The 21896-nt window shown below is 40.2% G+C and overlaps 2 protein-coding genes across 6 annotated transcripts in view; one reads left to right on the top strand and one right to left on the bottom strand.

The window, feature by feature from the left end:
* PRORP (protein only RNase P catalytic subunit) overlaps positions 1-4771 on the bottom strand; it is a 53727-nt gene extending 48956 nt beyond the window's left edge. Inside the window, exons 1-3 of one of the 3 annotated variants that reach the window (XM_074585151.1) lie at positions 4657-4771; positions 2722-4110; positions 367-414 (exon numbers count right to left, since the gene is read on the bottom strand). In XM_074585151.1, the coding sequence (XP_074441252.1) occupies positions 367-414; positions 2722-3710 (1037 nt within the window). In that variant the 5' untranslated portion in view covers positions 3711-4110; positions 4657-4771. Of the gene's footprint in view, positions 1-366; positions 415-2721; positions 4111-4212 lie in introns of all 3 variants that reach the window. The other 2 variants (XM_074585154.1, XM_074585153.1) reach the window with 2 other exon arrangements.
* A 72-nt stretch (positions 4772-4843) lies between these two features.
* Positions 4844-21241, top strand: PPP2R3C (protein phosphatase 2 regulatory subunit B''gamma). 3 transcript variants are annotated; one of them, XM_074585159.1, is made up of 13 exons: positions 4844-4987; positions 6009-6136; positions 7896-8000; positions 8631-8713; positions 9522-9619; positions 12411-12481; positions 13220-13352; positions 14565-14620; positions 14694-14769; positions 15434-15570; positions 17290-17427; positions 20023-20082; positions 20797-21241. In XM_074585159.1, exons 1-13 carry the CDS (start codon positions 4939-4941, stop codon positions 20983-20985), a joined length of 1323 nt encoding a protein of 440 aa, XP_074441260.1. In that variant the 5' UTR covers positions 4844-4938; the 3' UTR covers positions 20986-21241. The 3 variants fall into 3 exon arrangements, with proteins under 3 accessions (XP_074441260.1, XP_074441259.1, XP_074441261.1); XM_074585158.1 differs by having other exon boundaries at positions 4864-4987; positions 8601-8713; XM_074585160.1 differs by having other exon boundaries at positions 4942-5483; positions 8601-8713.
* The last annotated feature ends 655 nt before the right edge of the window (positions 21242-21896 follow it).

Genomic DNA, 21896 nt, shown 5'->3' with positions numbered 1-21896 from the left:
GACTCCAAAGCTGCAATGTTAAATGTCACATTAAACAATAAACCAACCAAAATAGAAAGTCTTTAATTCCTAAACAGTAAAAAAACAAGCCACCCAGTAAAATGGTAGCTCTTATTTTTCTCTGTGTTCTTCTGTCTTAGCTCTGCTTAGAATAACTTCTTTCCTTGCATGTTGAGTCTTGTTTAATGCACAAGAATGAGTTTGAAACTGGAGTTTGGGAAATCATGTACACAACAAAGGTTCGTGTTCTCAAGGCTTAAAATACTTTCTTATATAAGGAAACCTATTTTTTATGTTTATGAATGAAGAGTTCAAGACAGAATAATCAAGAGAACATCTCACTTTTAAATAAAATGTTGCATTTACCTGTCTTTAATGTTGGTCAGGTGTCCTCTCCAGTTCCCTCCTGGCATACTAATATGTACAGAGGGAAAGATAAATAAAAACATTAGATTCTTATTTAACAATACCTGAATTACAGGTAAAGAACAATTCCATTTTGGTCAACATTTAGAAATAAAAGACCAATCAATCATCTGCCCTGCAAAGAAATCATACAAAGATTCATACATAATTTAGCAACACCTGAAAATATTATATAAAGAGCCAGCATTTAACAACATGCAGAGAACTAACACCAACCACCTCCTCAGTTTATATTGTACCCAAATATTTAGAACCACAAAAATAACCGAACTCCACTGACAATTTCTAAGTTGCTGCCCCATACGTTCGCAAAGCACCTCAGAAACCAGATGCGAAAGCAGCAGGAATCAAGATTTCTATGCACATGTCATCCTGAGAGATGAACAAAGATATACCAAAATGCTGCATTGAGATTTTTTGACTCCAGATCATTATCATCATCACCACCGCTACCACAGCCACCATCATGCTGGTGTAAATATTCTTTTTTTCCCTATAATATCCAAAACGGAACAGGAATATCCATGCCAACATGCAACTGCAGAGACCTCTCCCTTTACCACTGTGTTTATTATCATAGACTGCACAATCACCCATGCCGTGGGCTTCGGAACAAGTCTTCTGCTCTCCTTTCCTATTTCTCATGCTGATACATAGTGGTTCTTTAGTTTTCTTACAAACAGGCACCAGAAAATACTGTGATTCTTTGTCGCACACTCAGATGTCTGTATTGGATCTGGCTCTACTCACTACTAGAAGTCAGTGCTGCTCTGCTCTTCAGAGCAGTAATTTTTTTAAAACCTACACCTATTCAGAAACACTCATAGAGCTCACTTCTGTGCTTACTGTACCATCAGCTTCCTTTGTCAGCAAAAGTTACCTGCCAATCATCTACATCGTTTTTGCAAGACTAACAGTGCTAGAAGTTATCAGATCCTCTTTCTTTTTGGGAACTCCACGTAAACTGCTTATTTATTTTCAACCACCAGAAAACACAAGTTCGGCACTAGTAATTGGAACAGACAGGTAAACTGGAGCGTTTTGTACAGGTTCACAGATAAAAAGCCAGGTGGGATTACTGATCACCTAGTTTCGCCCCTCTATTTATGGAGTTTCTTCTTCGTGTTGCTTTAGGGAAACACCCAACGTTGATCTTAAAACATGAGCCTACCTTGTTTTTGAGACTACCATCTTTCATGAATTGTTCTAACAGTCAGACACAGTATTAAAGATACAAAACAGGAGTTTGTCTAGCTTCAGCTTGCAGCCACTGGTTTGTCACTATGTACAGGCAATATATAGTTCAACATACTCACTGCCCCTGCACTCTCCTTGCCAAGGATTTTTTATTACGTTGAGTTTCCTGCGCAGGCAGCACACACCTACAGGTAAGTCCTTCTCTACTCACTGGGAAAATAGCACCCCACAACAGATTTTCACCCCCTAAACCAGTTCATCTCAACTGAAGCCTACTCTTTCTGTTCCCTAGGTGTTCCCAGGAAAACAAAACAGCTGGGGGACAGCAGTATAGACCGTTCTAATAATGGTAGTGCATTCCCAGAGCCATATTTCCATCCAGGAAGACTAACTTGTAAAATGGCTGTGTAGCTCACATAAACCAAAGTCAACACTTAGAAAAAAGTCACAGATGGGCTCACATACAACAGCATGACAAATATGCAGTGGGCTCAGGTGAACTACACTGTGCACGCGCACCAAAACTAACTGTAATTTGCAGTCTGACAATCACTAGTCATGAAAACAAACTCTGTAGCCTGCTAAATAAACACTGTGCTAAAACAAAGAGCCTCCTATTGAGATTATTCCTCTCCTATTATTCTACTCAAAGTCAACACTTAATCTTCACTTAATCTATGCTAAATTTGCTGCATCTTTCCTTTAAAAAGAGAAACTATCTAATTTTCAAATAACTTCCTACTCCTACACTCCAATAGCTTATAGGAAAAAACGTCATACCTGTCAATATTCCTTATGTACCAACCCCAGAAAGAGATGAAATCGGACATTTTGGACATCCATGACCCATCACAATTTCCTACTTTCTGTACCAAGGAACAATATTTAACAGGTAAAATCTTTCAGAAAATAAATCAGTAAGAATTTTTTTACACTAATTTTGGAGCAAAAATAGAATAGATTTTTTCATGACAATGTGTCCCTCCTGGAGAAGCAACCACCACAATGAGATGTTGAGGGATCTTATTGGACTTGATTTGTGGAATAATTTGAATCCCATCCTCATGAACTGGAGCTTGCTATTGAAACATTATTTACCTTTCAAACCATAGCTTTATACTCCGCATAAATGTTTTGTGAGGGTATATTTGGTTCTCTCTCAAATATAAGAGGACACCAAACAGCTCTTTTTGTAACTCAGCATCTTTCATACCCCTGCTGAAGTCAAAAAAGGCCTGCAGGACATCCAAGGTTGGGACCAAATCCTTAGACAACATTTCATGGTAAAGTTCAAAGGCAAGATTCATTTCTTGGTGACGGCTGGCTGCTTTGATACAGGATTCATAGTTTGTCCGTGAGGGAATCATAATCTTTTTTACTTCTTCCAAAAGAGTCAAGCCCATTCTCCATTGATCGGAATTACACAGTCCCTTGATAAGAAGGTTGTAAGCCCCACTTTCTAAAATCCTAAATCTGATTTTCATTATATCATACACATCACGAATTTCTGAAGTCTGCCCCTGCTGGACACACAATGCCAGATATTTGAGCAACAAATTATATGCAATGTCACCATTATTCTTTGCTACATGGGTCAGCAAGGACTTAGCCACATCAATGGGGCTGTTGCACCTGACCATACTGTTAAACATCACTTCTTCAAATATTTCAGGTGATTGAAAGCTTTCTCTCAGTCTGTTCCATTCCTCAGCCTGCAAAGGTTTTTCTGGAGGCTGTACTTTGGTAAACTTATGTCTTGACAGAACTTGACGCATTAACCGTTTCTTTGGCGCTCCAACAGAGGAATTCCCTTCAGATATTTCTTTAGTCTCTTCATCCCATCCTTTTTCTTCTCCATAATCAATTTCAGACCTTTTCTCGGTAGGAAAGACATCAGTTCCTTTGGGATCCACTGGTAATGCAGTGCTGGAAGATGTCACAAAACTGAAATAGTTCATCTTTTCCCTATTGGGGATGCTGAAAGAGACAGCAAACAGTTGTTGGCATCTTGAAACAGGCCAGAACATACGACATTTCCATAGCAAAGCCTGAAAACCCTGTTGACTAGTTTGAGAAAAGAGTGCCATCACAACAAGAAATTATCTCGCTGTAACTAATGAAGTTATAAAATGGAAAATGCTGTTTGCATGAGGATGTTTATTATAAAAGCCCAAGGGCTGTCAAGCTGTATAAGCTTCAGTTTCAAAATGCTTGTTCCATGAGTCCTTTTTGCCTCTCGTGAAAACAAAAAATGTTAAGATCTTTTTTCACAAAAATCAGTCTCTTAGACTGTGAGAACATTCATCCAAAATGAGGGTCTCTTTCTTTCTAGAGAAGATGCTTTGCAGGTTTGCAGCTCATAATTTCTGTTTGATGGTTACTGTAAAGACGAGTACGTTGTATGCACACAGGCAACTCTGATGCAGCTAGGCAAAAAGTGCAGGTTTTTTTCTTCCTGCCTTCATCCAAGTCGAGTCAGAAGGCTTCCTAAAAATAAAAAATAAAAATAACACCGCAACATCATAACCTGCTCCGTGCTTTCCTGTCATATTCACATTTGCATGCTACCAAACACAAAGTTCAAGGTACCTTGACAATTTCAGGTCAGGAATCCCAATCCTGATCCCTCAGGGAGTCCCAGCCGGGGATTCCTACTATGATTCCCTCATGCCTTTCAACCTGTGACAAACTTCCGTTTAACTGGCCTCCCCAGTAGTGAACTTAGTAACTACAGCGAAATCCCACGTAAACGTTAGGTTATAAACGCAAATACCGTGAGCTTCGCAGGCAGCTGCTGTGGCCCTTGAAGGAGGCCCCCACAAGGCCTCGTGTCCCTCACTCCTGCCGGGCCGGGCTGCGCCCCCGTGACTACAACTCCCAGCGTGCACAGCGGCCGGCCCCTCAGCAGCCCTCCGCCTCCTGGGAAAGACATTCTCTCTCTACACCCCCCTACCACTACCTTTACCCCGCCAGACCGCAACGAAGCGCGGTGCCGGCGGGGGCTGCGCCTTCACCCCTCCGCGATGGGCCTACCTCTATGGGTGCGCGGCGGCCATGGGCACCTCGGGGCTGTGAGGTGCCGGCAGGGAGGCGCTGACAGCGCAGGCGGCCGCACAGCGGACAGCGCGCTCACCTCCCACTGTCCCGGAAGTGCTACCGGGCCCGCGCCGGGGACTGTAGCCAATCGCCACTCACCGGGCTGGCGGTCACGTGACGCTGAAAGGAAGCGGGGGGTGTGCTCCGCCATGTTGGTTGCGGGCACGGCGTGCCGAAGGTCCGGCGCGTCGGGCGGGGTAGCGCGCATGCGCGGCGGCCATGGACTGGAAGCGGAGTCTGCGGGACCGCCTGGCCGCCCGTCGCGGCCGTGAGTGCCCCGGGGCCGGGGCGGCGGGCGGGGAGGGTGCCCCCGCTGTGACAAAGGGGTGTGGGGGGGTCGGGTCTGCTGGGGCGAGCGCCGCCGTGTGGGTGTGCAGGCCGCCGCGGGGCCCGACAGGTCTCGGGCTCTTTCTGTGGAGAAACAAACTACTTTATTTTAGGGGTTAGTGGCAGCAGGGGCAGGGCTGAGGAGCCGTGTGGTGCTGTGAAGGCCGGTTGGTCTGTAGTACGTACCTCTGTGAGGGACGGGAGGTCTGTATTCGTAAGCGAGCCCACAGAGAGCTCACGCGGGCGTATAATGGTATCCCTAATGCTACAGCATGAAAGGTGATGTTTGTGCTGTGGCTCGCAGTAAGCAGCATCTTAATCGATGCCACCACTGTAAAACACGAATGCTGTTGGCTTTGTCAGTCAAACAAGAACACTGCGGCTTTGTCAGTCACAACCCTGTGTCTGTTACGATTGCATACCCTACAGAGGATCAGGTGTGTGCTTTTACTGAAACAGGTGCTTTGTAGATACTCAAATAGAATATATACAAGACATATTGGATGTATCTCTTGTATACATAATAGGCCTTTGTTCCATTCAGTGGAGCATTTTCAGTGGTGCCCAGGGACAGGACAAGAGGTAACAGGCACAAACTTGAGCATAGGAAGTTCCACCTAAACATGAGGAGGAACTTCTTTACTTTGAGGGTGGCAGAGCACTGGCACAGGCTGCCCAGAGAGGTGGTGGAGTCTCCGTCTCTGGACACGTTCAAAACCCACCTGGACGCGTTTCTGTGCCACCTGCTGTAGGTGACCCTGCTGTGGCAGGGGGGTTGGACTAGATGATCTCCAGAGGTCTCTTCCAACCCCTATCATTCTGTCATTTGTTTCCACCTAATATTTGCGTTACTAAACAGCACAGTTGTATAAGCCTCAGCGTTGAGTCCTTTTTTCAAGCTCCTTATTACATTAGAACTCTGCTTGGAGTGCAACGCAAAAATTCTTTTCTGTGTTAATCAGCCAAAAAGAGCGAACAAGAGCTAAAAGATGAAGAAATGGAATTGTTCACAAAATATTACATGGAATGGAAAGGAGGAAGAAAAAGCGGCAATACGTCATATACGAACATACCACGATTTTACTACAGGGTAAGTGAGGTATACAGATAAACTTGAGCAAGAGACTGTTCCGTATTATAAAGAAAGTTGTCCTTATTCAAAGAGACGCTTCAGCTTCAGAAGCTTAAGTAGATTGAAATCTGAATGATGTGGATTGCTAAGCATAATTTTTTGTTTTGTACAATTGTGGATTTCAGCAGTTTCAAATAATTACTAAGCATCTCATCAAAGGCTGTGAAATAGTTTCCCAATCAGGCAGTAGGCTTGTCTGTTTACTAAAGATAGGAAGTCCTCTTTCTCTTTCAGAGACACTTCCTGTTTTAATTAAATTTTGATATACCGGTGTTATAAATACGTATCTTCCTGTTTCTGTTTAGACACGATGGGATGGTGCTTCATGAAAATGGTGGGTCATTAGTCTCGCAGACTAAAGATACATCTGTTGCTTGCATCATCCAGCAGAAACGCTTGTTCCAGCAACTTATGTGTGAGATGAATCAGATTGGGATGGGGAATATGGGAACACATGTTTGACATCTTGATATTGGTGGCACTTGTCAGCTTGACCACTCAGCTGCTGTCTAACCCTGCATAGTCCCATATTCCTTAGAATCATGAGTTTCTGCCATTTAAATTCTCAAAAACCTATGCTTCAGTTGATGAATATGTATGCAACCATCCAAGTTATGGTAGTGCCATACACTTTTGCATGTAAAGGTTGGCAGAACTTTCATACTAAGTGTTTTTCCTTCTGTTTTGTTAGCCAAAACAACTCTAGTGGAAATTCACACAAACACAGTAGTAAATGTCTTTTATGTGTGAGCCCTCCTGTATTGCAACTGTGGGAAAGTGCTTTCTGGATGGGTTGTCAGGTATAAGATAGGTCTCTGTCTCTCATGTTAAAGATATCCTGCTTTAAATAAATATTTCAATATTGAAACAGTTTAAGGCAGCATGCAAGTGATATCCCTGTAGAAGAAGCAGGTTCCATACAGCATTCTGGTAGATAGGTCATTATTTTCTGTTAAGTAAAGATCTTCATCAGAGTGTGTGAGTCAGGACTACCTAATGTTGTCCCAAGTCTGGGTTCTTTGCCCTGGTGTGCAAGCCGATAACACACAGAGCAGAGGTATTTCCAAGTTTATTCCATTAATGCACAGAAATGGGGTGCTTGTCACAAGGGAGCACGCCTTTGTTTCAAATATTTCCTTTTTTATACACTGTTTATTACATAGTCTAACAATTAATACATATTCATTGTTATTCTCTTTAATGACTGGTCAATATTTCTTCTCTTCCTATGTAAATTAGTGCACAGACTCTCTTTTCTTCTTCCATTGTTCTCTTTTGAGTAGGTGGTCAATGAGTTGGTGGTCGCCATCTCCCCCTGCTGAAATTACATTTTACCTACTTCTCCTCTAATCTTGGCAGTTCTAGGTGGTTTTTCTCGGTTTGCTGACCAGGCCTACAGTTCATCATTCTCTTGACAGAGATATCCTGCTTATCCACAAGGCTACGTTTTCTAATAGTTACTTCCTTAATTTAATCTTAGATAAATCATGCCTAGTTACTATTTCTCTATAAATGATCAAATATGGTTGGGGCCATATAGAGGACTTCTAGCAGCAATGGCAGGTTCCCTTGGTTGCTTCGATTACATGTTACATTTAATTTTGCTAGTTAATACCAGTTTTCCTAGAACACTAAGAGTACTTGCTAGATGTATGGTTTTTTGAATGGTACACACACACACGCATCCCCAAAAATTAAAATGCCACAATGTTTCTAGCTGCCAGCTGAAGATGAAGTCTTGCTTCAGAAATTAAGAGAAGAATCTAGAGCAGTCTTTCTGCAAAGAAAAAGTAGAGAGCTGTTGGATAATGAAGAGCTGCAGGTAAGAAAATATTTTCTGTATATCTCGCTAATGACTTCAGACAAGACTTCCTCTTTCTGCAGAGTTTGATTATCTCCTGTCTGTCCACAGGCTGTTGTGGTAAAGGGCTTTGTATTTGGGCACATTGGCTGGTTGTGAAGAAGAGCTTCAGCTAAAGCTGAAGTACTGCATGGTCTTGGGCTGGTAACATCAGTGTAAAGCTTACTCATTATGATATATATGAGGACTAAATCAATGGCTTCTGGTTTTCCAGCACATTTCAACAATTTCACTAGTTGGACCAGAAGAAGAAATAAGTTCTGTTTATGTATCACTGAGAGAGACTCCAAAGATGGTTGAGTTTACTGCAGTGCAAAGACAAAAGGGATGTGACCCTAGAAATCCTAGTGAGAGAGAGAGTGTGTGTGTGTTTAACACCAGTTGAGAGCAGTAGAAATACCGCTTGCTTGCTTTTCTGTCTGAACTGACGATGTGTACTGAGTAACTAAAACAACCTTGCAGCAAAACCACATTTTTGCTGCATTTCTTAGATGCTCTGTCTTAAGCACATTGACATATCTAGAGAGATATTTTCTTAATCAAATATAAATGCCTTTTAAGAATCTATGGTTTCTACTGGACAAACATCAGACATCACCAATGATTGGGGAAGAAGCAATGATCAACTATGAGAACTTCTTGAAAGTTGGTGAAAAAGCTGGACCTAAGTGCAAGTAAGGCTTTCTTCTCTTGCATATGCTTACTTTGACTAAATCTAAGTGCTGCAGTAACTTTCAGTTGCTAAAACAGATGGAAACTAAAGGTGACATAAAATCATGCCCATGCAGTTATTGATGAACTAGTTGCTTTGCGTCTTTGCAAGGGGGTATTGCCCTCCATCTGTGAGGGAACTTTTTTAGATAGAGATGTCTGCAAGAGGGGTACTGCATCCTTTTGAAGAAGAAATTCTTATCAACATGAGCATTTTTATGATGTGAGTGGCCAGTAAACAGCACATTTTGTATTTGAAGAGGAAATCGTGTCTCCAGTGATAGTGCCCAACCTTCCTTGATGGAAAACTTCCTACCAGATGTTCTGTGTACAGCATACAGTGAATATTCCTTCTTTATGCCCCTGTTGGAGACTGCTGTTGTGCACATATCTTTGTGATTGGGTTTTGGGCAGAAGCAGATTAGTTTTCAGTACTGGCAGTTCCTTTTATATGCATCTTGTTGTAGAAGACTGGAGGCTATGGAATATATCGTACTAAAGAGAAATTAAATTGAATGAAATCTCTCAAAACTTCCACATCACTGAAGAGTCTCATGAGCAGCAAAGGCAGCTGCTTTTTATTGAGTTTACCATTGTTACTTGAAAGAATCCCACTTGATGGGTGTAGTGTAGCAAATTAATGTCTTTGAACACGTGCTGTGTTGTTAAAACAGTATTTTAAAGTGTCTGTAGGTTTTGGATACTGTAACTGGATCTGTCAGTGCAGCATAATCAGATGCACAGAAGTAGCTTTGTGTTTATGTTTTACAGGCAGTTCTTCACAGCTAAGATCTTTGCTAAATTACTCCATAATGATCCTTATGGAAGGATATCTATCATGCAGTTTTTCAATTATGTCATGCGAAAAGGTTAGTTGATGCTTCTTCTGTGTTAATGAGAAGTTTTTTTATTTTCAAGGCTATTTTTGAGCTTTATTAATTACTTGCTGCTCTCTTCACCAGCAGTGAGATCTAGCCATTGATTGCTAATGCCGTTTTCCTGGAGGCTTGGGGTCTATTTTTGCTGGTTACTAGGAGGTGGGAGTTCACCCTACCTCTGAAATCCACCTCTCCTCTCAGACAGAGACATCCTTGATCTGTTTGTTATATATATTGTCATTCTGATTTCCTTTATTTAGGTAGTACTGTGAAGAGCAAAACAGTAAAGTTATGTGGCGAGTGTGATTCTAGCCACTGTGATCAGTGTCTGGCAGATAGCTTTGTTTGTGGTTTTTCTTCCTACAGAGTGGTGTTATCTGTTTTCTAACTGTCGTTGTCAAATATGTCAGTATGTTCCTGTGCTTGTCACTATAGCCTTACCGTATTTTCAGCTATGTTTTATTATAAATAACCACTTGGGCAGGTTTAATTTTTAAAAAAATCTCTATTACATCTTCTTTAAAAAGGTAAGGATGGCTAGCAGAAAGGAAGGTTGCTTCGTTGCCTTGTCCCCTGGCTACTGTGTTCTTAGGTCTGGTAGAGCCTTCAGGAGGGGCGAATGGCACCTTTCTGCAGAGCAGCTCAGCTTGTTTAACTTAAAATCTTGTGGTGCAAGGGATGAGAGATGCATTGAACAGGAAACCTGGTGAGTAGATGTGCAGAGTAATGGGAGTAACAGTCCCATTTGCAACAAACTGCAAACCCAAAAGCTCCAGGGTAGGAGACTTGTGAAGAAGTCTGTGAAAACTGTATTTGTTTCAAAAAGGCCTAGATGGACACAATGGAGATTCTTTCATGGCTCTTTATTTCATTTGCTTCACACACAAGTTTTAAATCTTGCGTATTTATGGTGATACCTTTTCTCCTAAAAAAAAAAAAAAAACCAAAACAAAAAACACCAAAACAAACCAACCAAACACAGGCAAACAAAAAACCCCACCAGATTTAGAGACTGGAAGCCTTTTGGCCTGTCCCGTCTCAATCAGATTTCATTTTCAGTCTCTGGCCAATGTAAGGTCCCATTGCAGTGTTTGTTTGCAAGTCCCTCTGTGGTTAGTTGAATAAGAATCCTTGTTTTTGTTAGTTTACAGCACTGGAATTGCCTAATAAAGTTAGTTCAGTAGCATGTCTGTGCAGTATCTGAGATCATTTCTATTGTCTGTTGTACAGCATTCCGTATGAGGGCTAAAAACCAGGCCAGGTATTAAAGGAAGAAAAGACTTAAATTCCTATAGGAATTTTCAGTTATTACATTAGATTTGAATTAGTGATTTCTATCTGTATTTACTCCTAAATGTCCTTCACTGTGGCACTGAAGGGAGAGGAAAATAACAGATGAAGACACTTACTCTGCAGCTGCTTGAGCTGATTCAAGTTGGGGAAGTGCAGTCCCACATTTCACCTTGTTTTGATGAAGCTCACAGTCAGCCTCCAGAGTGGTGCTGCAGCAGGGAAGAGGCCATATCGCCCTGAGCTTAAAACATCTTAAACTGCTGTGCCTCAGGTGCCTGGTGGTATTCTCTAATTGGCTGAACTCATTAATGAGCTTTTGGGGGTTTTCTTTTATATGCTTGTTAAAGTTTTAGGAATAGCTGCATGTATTCACATACTTGTGCTGAACATGCAGCATTCTCCTTCCTACTTCCAGCTGGAGGATTTCCTACAGTCCATGGGTTACAGCTTTTCTTCCTCTTTCTTAATGATCTACACAGTCCTTTTGGGAAGGGAGGAGGGAATGGTGAAGTTAACTGAATAACGTGAAGCATTTCCCAAAGCACCATCTGCCTCCAGTAATGCTCCCGCTTCAGGAGGAAAGGTGGTCGAGTCTGTGTGCTTTGTCCAAACAAGTCAAGCCTAGTAAAATTGTCTTGAATCACTTCAGGGTGTATGATGCACTTACCTTTAAACTTCAGCCAACAAAAAACCAGCCTCACTCTATAACCTCTGTCATCTCTGAGTGATACTTAGTCCACTTGAAAAACACTTAACCTTGAAGAGATAAATGTTGGTATGAAGCATGGCTTGTATTTTGTAAGAGGAACTTTTAAACTGTTTCTGTGTAAAATGCAAGTTAAATTTAACATGGAGTGTGTAAATGATTGTTTTTATGCCTAATTCGTAGTCCGTCTCTGTTATTGTGTTTTAACAGTGGCCTCAAGCACATTGTCCCATGGACTGTCTGATTAACGCGCCTTCTCATTGCAAAAATAGATGCTTGTGCTATTCTAATTCTCCTGTTGTAACTCAGAAGTGAGGGCAGGACCTTTGGCTGTAGCTGCAGCGTCTCATACTGCACAAGGGGTATAGCAATCTGACAAGCAATCTGTGTATGACATCGTACAGCTGTTTTTAATGCAGTGAAAAACGTGCTGCCACACTTATCTCTAGGTCAGCGAGAGAGAACGAAGCCATGTGATTCCATGTACCGGATGAAATGTGGTGTCTGCTCAGCCATTTCTCACATGTAGTTATTATAAGGCAGACTTAGCCACACCATACCATGTATTGACAGTGACTCTTACCAACTTAGAGACTGAAACCGCGTTTTTAAGCAGGGCTGGTACATACCAGGGTTCTCCTTAAATCTCAGAGAAATGGGAAACACAGAGGGGCACTTAACGTCCGCCAGTGCCTTGGGGCCTTTAGAATAACTTCAAATTTTGGTAAGGCCTCAAAAACTCCCTAGGTTTCTTGCTTTGTAATTCTGTTTTCTGTTTTACAGTATGGCTTCATCAGACAAGAATAGGTCTCAGTTTATATGATGTGGCAGGACAGGGCTACCTCAGAGAATCAGTAAGTAAATTCTTCATTAGCTAATGTCTGTCTGTACTCAAATGACGGAGCATTAGAAAGGCTCCAATTTTCTTTCGGTCTTATCTCATAAAAGCTTGTATCATAATCTAGATTTGTGGTGAGCACATTTGTTTGGATAAATAGTAATCTCTATATTCTAGAGATTTGGTGGTGAGAGTGCTGCTAACCTTTTTAACATGGGTAATTCGCTGAAAAATAGATTGTAGATATCAAGGTTTCATGCCATTAGCACTTAACCTGATTTAGTAGGATATAGTAGAAATCAGAAAAAGGAGGCTAGAGTGGGCCTCAATGGGTTATTCTCCTGTTCTAGCATGAGTTAATATTATAAAATAAATAAGAACGTTCTAGTTACCACTCTACTTAAAAAATATCTATTAAAGAATATTCAGCAATAGGATAATCTGATTAGGAGTTATGCATTGGTATTTGAAAAAGGTACGGTTGAATGCATTTATATTTATATGTAAATATCATCTACTTTGTTAACATTCTGCTTTATTTGTAGACCATTTCAGTCATGGCATCACATGTGCATATATATGACCTAGGATTTCTTGCATGGAGATAGAAGCTTTTTTTGCCTGCTTTTATGCTCTTTCCTGTTGCAGGATTGTATTTTTAACAAAATATACTTGAAAATCAGGGTGGAATATAGCAAATAAGCAACAGTAGTACTGTTTAAAGCTTGTTTTCTTTTCTTTCGTAATTGTGCAGGATTTAGAAAATTATATTTTGGAGCTCATCCCTACTTTGCCGCAACTGGATGGCTTAGAAAAATCTTTTTATTCCTTCTATGTCTGCACAGCAGTTAGAAAGTTCTTCTTCTTTCTGGATCCTCTCAGAACAGGTAGGTCCATGGTTTCAAAATTCCTAATATGTGAGAGTATTTTCACTTTTAAAATGTTTCCACTGAAGCTGCTTGTTTTTTCAAAGTAATATGTAGTTGTCTTTGTAGGCTTTTGTTCAGCAGTCTTGTATTTGAAGATTAATCTCCTCTGAAGATCATGAGTCTTTATGTGGGTCTAATAGAGTTTTTATGAGATACCCATCGGTTGTGGTACTTTAGAGTTATCTCCTAGAAACTGACAAATAAGATATTACTTCATCATAATGCATCATTATCAGTAGCTAAATTTATAAGTGTTTAGGATGAATAGAAAACACAGCAACTAACAGCAGAACTGCTTGGCAGAACATCCACCAGGCTGTGGAAATGCTCAAGAATGCTTATTGTGATGTGCTGCTTCTCTGATTAAATTTGTGTGCACCATGTAAACTCGTTAGAAAAGGTTTGCGGTTATGGCTGCTAATCCTTATTACAGATGTAGCTCCCTTGGACCACAGTTTGCTTTTTCGTATGCCCTTGATTTAAGTCACAAACCGCATGTGTTTTCAGCATCTAGCTGTGCCACTTGAAATCATCAGAGCTGTGTGGGCAGTAGCCTCTGGCAGAGGTAATTACAAGCACGCAGAGAGGGTGTGTGTGAAGTTAAAATGCCATTATTTTGCACAGCTGTTTGTGCAGTGTCTTCACACAAGTGAAAAGCTACACCAGCAGAAGTGCGTTCTGCCACCTTAGCTTTGTGTCACATCTGTAGTTTCTGAAGATGTAAAAATATCACATCACTTAAAACATTTGTTGGAATAACTTTGTTTGGAATAACTCTGTTTTGTTGTATTTGGAATAATTTGTTGGAGTCTCTTAAGTGTGCTTTCTTTGCATTTTTTATTTTACATTTTGCGTTGATGATGAACGCTAACTTTTTTTTTTTAATCTAGTGTTCTGGCTTTTAAGGCTTCAGGATAACTCCTGCCATTATCAGGCTGGTTTTATTCAGTTGTTTTAAAAGGTATATTTATTTTATCTCTTAAATTACAGGCTTATCCTTGATGTTAGAAGTTGGTTTTGTTTGGTTTTGGTCTTTCAAAAAGGCTTTTTTTTTTTTTTTTTTGCTGCTCAGAATACTTCTTTCCCATTTAGGTGGTTCTACTTAAGAACAGTTAAACGGGTATCTTGGCTGGGCGACTGTTAAAATGTGTTTTCCTTTTCTTGTTGCAGGGAAGATAAAGATACAGGATATTTTAGCTTGCAGCTTCCTGGATGACTTACTGGAGGTAAAGATCTCGTAGCATACGCTACTGTATCTTAATTTACTCTTTCTGAATTCTAACTTTATGTTTCACTTAGTTAAGGGATGAAGAACTTTCTAAGGAAAGTCAGGAAACAAATTGGTTTTCTGCTCCTTCTGCATTAAGAGTTTATGGTAGGTTCCTTTATATATGAACACTTTCTTCCCCTCCCCCCTTTTTTTTTCCTCTCCTGTCTACCTTGCATGACTTAGTCACATTCTTAGTGTTATTTTTCCTCAGTTTTTATCTCTTTAAATCCTCCTGATAACTTGTCTTTTCAACTCCTGTAGCCATCCTTTCAGCGTATCTTCCTGACTTTCTTTACAGTTTTGGTTCTCCACTGTTGTTCTTTACCACTGTTTTATCCTCTGTCATTTTGTGCTTGTTGCACAAGGTACAAGATTCCTCTGTAACCTCCCCTTTGACTGTTCTATTCATGCCTTTGCATGACCTTTACCTCTTTTTCATGCTTACAGCAGATCCATTTAAAATAATACACTCTTAGCCTTCTGCTCCTCTCTCTGTATACACAGCCTTTAACTTTTGAGCTATTACCTTAGAGTAGAACTTGCTAACACCTTGTTATGGGAATCCCGCTTCCCCTCCCCCCATGTTCTGTGCTCATTTATGGTGCTCTATGAATATTACTGTGGATCTAGCGTATTCCCACTTAACTGCATTAACTTTATGATGAAAATTACATAAATGTTTTAAAAGTGCTAAATTTTCTTTGTCTGTTGAAACAGTTCTTTGCTTATACAGGTATATTATGTTTTGCCATCCATATCTCCTCCCTAGGCCAGTACTTGAACCTTGATAAAGATCACAATGGCATGCTCAGCAAAGAAGAACTGTCCCGGTATGGAACAGGGACCCTGACCAACATATTTTTGGATCGTGTCTTTCAGGAATGCTTAACTTATGATGGTGAAATGGTACTCACATATTTTCACTTCATTCACAATATAAAAGCTTTGGCTTATTGAGACAGGAAATGTCTTATAATCAATTTCTTTAAAATAAATTAGAGTAGCTTGAGGTAAAGTCACTTTTGTTTATCATTGTTCACACAAATGACCATGCAGCAGATTAGAAAATTAATTTTCTTAAAGGCAAAGTGATTGCAGTGTGACTTAAAGACAAGTTGCTTATTTTGAAAGGCAGAGGTGATACGAAATCCAGGCAGCCTAGGATAAAGCTTCTTGTAGATTCAATAACTTAAAGTGCATGTTGGGAAAAAAAAAAAAAAGTAAAGATGTAGCAAGGCTTTTTAGTTAACATGGAATTCTTTAAAGAGAACCAAAGGCAAGTGGCTTTGGTTCTCAAACCACTTTGGTTCTCAAGTGAGACTAGGGCAAGTTTGCTAAAGTGTCTACTTCTGCATTAAGGTGACAGTGTTTTTTGTTCTAAGCTTTCCATAGCTGTGAAAAATGGGAAGTCTAAATAAATTAGAGTTAAAATAAAAACTTGTATCTATATTTATTTTGAAAGCTTTACTTAATGTATTGCTACTCTTGTTGTCTGCATTCAGATGACCAAACTCTAAAAGCGATAAATTACAAATTCACTATACAGTCCTTCTGCCGCATTAGCAGTTTTTTGTAGAATCACAGAATCATTGAGATTGGGAGATTCTCTTAGTTGCCCTTTATTGGACTTGCTACAGTAGGTCCATCTCTCTTTCGTATGGGGGAGACTACAACAGGACCCAGTACTCAGATGTGGCCTCAACGGTGCTGAGTAGAGGAGAAGGCTCACCTTCCTTGACTTGCCAGCGAAGCTCTTCCTAATGCAGCTCAGGACGCTCTTGGCAGCCTTTGCTGCCAGGGTACTTTGCTGGTGCACGTTCAGTTTTGTTGCCTATCAGGACCCCCAGGTCCATCTGTGCAAAGCTGCTTTCTGACTAGTCATCCCCCAGCTTGTGCTGGTGCGTGGGGTTATTCTTCCCCAAATCCAGGATTTTGTATTCCCTCTGTTGTACCTGACGACGTTCCTGTCAGCCCGTTTTCCCAGCCTGCCAGGCTCCCTCTGAATGGCAACACAACTTTCTGGCGTTTAAGGTAGAGAGGGTTATTATATACATAGGACTGAAGGATTTCTGTCCTTGTCACAACTATATTTCGAATGGGAAACCAATAATCGATACTAATGGAAAAGAGAAGTGTGATACATATTTGTGATGTCTACTAAGGCTTCTAGCACATGACTTGCCAAACTACCTACTCTGGTCTAAGGATTGTATACTTTAATTGGCCATATAGTTCACCATTTGGTAACGGTTGGCTTACTGCCACTGCACGTTTCATTTGTGGTAATGAAAACCTTTTATATGGCTCTTCTTCACTAGTTGGCTGTGTTCAGCAGTCTAAAGATGTATTAAACATTGTTTAAAAGTATATACCACTTGTTTAATTTGGATGTATGCTTGGAATCCTATTTTACCTCTAAAATGGCAGGATTTCCTATCGTCAGCAGTCATTAAAAACTAACTTTTCTGTTCACGTCGGTGGTAGCAGCCATTTTCTATTTCGTGTTGTCTTTTTCAGAAAATAGACTGATCCCCTACAATGAAATAGGTGCCAATTATAAAGTTCCTGCTTGCAAAATCAATTTAAAAAGAAGACTGTAATAAACATGATTGTATCTACTTTTAGGACTATAAAACCTACCTGGACTTTGTGCTTGCATTAGAAAACAGAAAGGAGCCTGCAGCTCTGCAATATATTTTCAAACTGCTTGATATAGAGAACAAAGGATACCTGAATGTCTTTTCCCTTAATTATTTCTTTAGGGTAAGTCTCTCTATACAGGTAGGCCATTTTCTGTGTTTACAGTGTTATAGCCTGTGTGCTTCTGCATGCAGATCTGCAGGAAATCACTTTAAATTACCAATACCCACTGGGAAGCTAGTAACTACTTCTAAGAAGATTTAAAATATTAAAAAAAAAAATATTCCAGAACTTGGAAAGAACTCAAAAGGTATTTTCAACGTTTTATCTGCAGTTGAAATTAACTGTTTTGATTTTGTTTAGGAAAAATATTTTCTACTGATTTTTTTTTTTTAATTGAAATTGACCTGAAACTGCCTAATGCTTATCTATTAAAATCTTTATGATGGTTCTAATTGGTTATTGCCCTTTGTTTTAATTTCCACTGTAATCGTAAAATTCAGTAAAAGAAATGAAAATAATGAAAAGCAGTGATGGGCCTGTACAGCTGGGGGATTTTTCATTCAGTGTATTGATTGCAAAAAGCTTCTTGCATTTTTCATATTCTGTATCTTTATCTGTTGCTGCCAGAATAGATTTAAAATAAGCTTTTTTTTCAGTTGCTATTAAAATTAACCTAAGGCTTGTAAAGTCTTCCTCCAAATTGTGGGTTTTGTGTGAGTAGGTTTTTTTTATTCATCTTCTGGCTTATGGTGGTTTTGGTTCGGGGGGGGTCAGATGTTTTGTTTTATTTTTTTAATAGATACCTGAGGTATCTCATGAAGGGAAATGTCATGCAGTAAAATAGTATTTTTGTTGTGGATGGTTTAGACTGAGTTATGAGTGTGATACTTTTTTCATGGACAAGATCCATCCAGTGATATCTAATCAGACACAGGGACAAGCACTTCAATTTTCTTTATGTGGATCTTTGTATTATAACTGTAAAGATAAACAATGTCGTTGCGCTTAGCCGTATCCTCAAAGTATGACGAACAAGGTACATACTTCATTCAGCTCATTAAGTAAAGCATTCGGGCCTGCTCAAGGCATGATCTTATCCACGTTATTTCTATATTGTAGTAAGTCTCCAGTTAAACATCAGCTTTGACAGTGATTACAACCATATCATTTTGTAAAAATAAGACTTATCTGGAAGACCTTTTCTAAAAAGGAAAGACTTTTTTTTTAAAAAAAAAAGGATTCAGGGAGGCCAGGGGCCATATCATCTGTCTGTGACTCTGATTTTAATAAAGGGTAGTAATTTACAGTTTTACAAAAACAGGAATTTTAGTGTTGTCACAGTAGATAAGCGATGCTAATATGAAAGCAATTTAGCAAGGTAATTCTGCATAAGCTACTGCGCCATAGCTATTTCTGTGCATGTCTCCAGTTACATGCTTACTCTGTGGCTTAGTTACTGAAAAGATTCCTTGAGTACAGCAGACGCTTGATCATACTCCAAAATGTGTCCCTCCTATAAACTTCTGGAAATGGAATGTTCCAAGTTTTCCTTGAAATCAAGAACGGTTCTTTTGACTCTGTGAATAATCGCTTTTCTGCTAGCGTAAGCGTGGGTAGGCCTGCACCTACAGAGGCTTTGCTGATACAGCTCTGCTGACAAGGCTGTGCCGCTTGAGCTAGTGAAACAAACAGTTTTGTTCATAGCTGTTATTTGCAGGTAGAGGTTTGGTGGTGGAGTTGTTTAAATAGTACCACATTAAAAGAACTAACAGTAGGAGATACTGTGTTGCTCAAAATGAGAAATGGCCATTTCCAGCATGAACCAGGAGAACCCTGGCCAGTACCTGAACCTTCCAGTACCTGAAGGGGGCCTATAAGAAAGCTGGGGAGGGGCTGTTTGCAAGGGCATGTAGCGATAGGACGAGGGGCAATGGTTTTAAACTAGAGCAGGGGAGGTTTAGACTGTACGTTAGGAAGAAGTTCTTTACAATGAGGGTGGTGAGACACTGGAACATGTTGCCCAGAGAGGTGGTGGAGGCCCCATCCCTGGAGACATTCAAGGCCAGGCTTGATGAGGCTCTGAGCAACCTGATCCAGTTAAAGATGTCCTGCTCACTGCAGGGGGGTTGGACTAGATGGCCTTTAAAGGTCCCTTCCAACCCAACACATTCAATGATTCTAACCCTTCCATGCATGGACAAATGCTCAAACAGAAAAATACATTGTCTCCCTCACACTGTTATTTGATCAACCAGAATACAGGTTCCATTTTCAAAGTAATTGAAAGTGGGAGTAGCCACACTGCTTCATCTGTCTGCTGGTTGGTCTTTTCCCTTCTCTCTTTCCCCAGTCTGTATTTCACACTTTGGCAGAAAACTGAACCTTCCGGTTTGAGTGTATCGCTATCTTAAGCTTTGAATGCTGAGCTGGTAATATTCAAGCGTCTGCATATCCCATTTGCTGGGTGCTTAAACGCTGGTCATAATGAAAGCTGGATTCTTATCATACTGACTAAGAACTGGGAACCTGGAGATCGGTATCGTTGATTATGCCTTAACTCACCCCGCCTCACTTGTGCAGGAGAATTGGTTGCAAGCTGTACCGTGAACGCTTTGGCACAGGGCAATACAGCTTAAGGTGCAGAAGCATTAAAGTTTCATACAGTGTCAGTATAAATACTGCACTAACTATTCCTAACTTTTCTTCTATTTCTAGGCTATTCAGGAACAAATGAAAATCCATGGACAAGAACCAGTTTCTTTTCAGGACGTCAAGGTTAGTTTTACTGAATAGAGTACTACATGAAATATTTGAATAAGCCTTTGCTAATTTACTCCTGTTACATCATAGTTTCTAGGTTGTTGTATATTTACTTGCAGAGTAGTAGAGATGATTTGACTTGTCCTGCTCATAGGCTGGAAAATGTCTTTCTCTTCACCAGTTGCTGTGTAAGAAATCTGGTGTGCAACTGTTCTAGTAGTTTGCTTACTAACAGACAAAGTACCTGTTAAATACATGTTGCTTGATGCTCCAGGGTACTTGGTATGTCTATTTTATGATTCAGGATCATCCCTTGGGGTGGGGGGGTGGGACTGGTGACTGAAAAAACCTGCCTATAAAACTCTTTTTATTACTGCCTACTTTACGCTTAGCAGTTTTAGTACTTCAAAAATAAAATAACAGGAGCTTCTATAAAACTTAGCTCCTACAAGTGCACTGAGTTTCACGTTGCCGCTTTGAGGCCACAGCCTCCCCAGAAAAGCCAATCCTTATTTGAGATGCGGGAGCTGAGCACACTGCTCCTATCTGTAGCCAATTATTGTGCTTTGTATCTTCAATGGTTTAGGACTTAACAGCTATTTTTGTAAATCGGTGTGGATGGCACTAGTTACTCAATCATTCTGTATATGGTATAAAGTAGCCATTATTCTGCTCATTAATGTGTGGGGTTTTTTCCCCTATTTTTATACTTTTTTTTTTTTTTCATAGGATGAAATCTTTGATATGGTAAAGCCTAAGGATCCTTACAAAATCTCCCTTCAAGACTTAATCAATAGCAGTCAAGGAGACACTGTTACCAGCATTCTCATTGATCTGAATGGGTTCTGGACATACGAGAACAGAGAGGTCCTTGTGGCAAGTGATAATGACAACGCTGCTGATGTTGATGATACGTGACTTTGAACAGGAGCAGACTGTGTCCATAGAGATATCTCAGTCTGATGCACCAACTATTGGAAGCTGGAAACATTCGTTATCTGAATCAATGCCTTTTCCCTTCCATTTCCCTCCCTTTTTCCCCCCTGCCCCCCCATTTAATATAAAATGTGGTACGTAACAGGAATTGCAGAACTAATTTCTGAAACTAAAAAAGCAAGTGTTGTTTAGGAGGTAAAAATGATCTTTTTTTTTTAATAAATACTTTTGGACATTTTCCCCTGTGTACCAAGCCCTATTCTTATTTGAATACCCTATTCTGGAATGTGAATTTATCCTGGAAGAAAGGATGTGGTTCTTGGTATCATTAGCGCTGGCCTGTGTCCACTCGGCTATCCCAAGCTTCCCACTACATTCTGTATGGCTTCCTCTAATGGTAACACTTGAACCTTCTCTTGTAAAGGCAAAAGTCTTTAGTAAGAGGTAAAGAGCTTAGGCCTTTTTCTTCTGAACGTGTCTAACAGAAAGGGTAAGTAAATAATTATTGAACTGACTGAATATTTACCTGTTTCTTCAGAGTTTCATTAACAGAAATAAAACTGCACTAGCTTCAGGTCTAGTTAAAATTAATCCAAAGACAAGGCTTTCACCAACTTAACCTCCTGTGCAAGTATTTTACGTAATTTAACTTAATTATACAGCTGTGCCACAGCAGTAGTTAAAGCAGTAAAACTCTCTCTCTAACAAAACTGTAGAGACGTTTTAACTTTCAGTTAAAATCACAGTAGCTCCAGGCCAGAGGTGGTTGCAATCCTACTTTTTTTTTTTTTTAGCTTGAGGTAGTGGTGAGCACCTTGAGCACATTAACAAGTGCTACCTGAGCTTGTAAGGAAAGGGTGGGGGTAGTTACGGTATCTTGAATTTCAGTGCTG

Source organism: Larus michahellis, chromosome 4 (genome assembly GCF_964199755.1).
Source record: "Larus michahellis chromosome 4, bLarMic1.1, whole genome shotgun sequence".
NCBI lineage: Eukaryota > Metazoa > Chordata > Aves > Charadriiformes > Laridae > Larus > Larus michahellis.
This window is presented reverse-complemented; position numbering and strand designations above follow the sequence as displayed.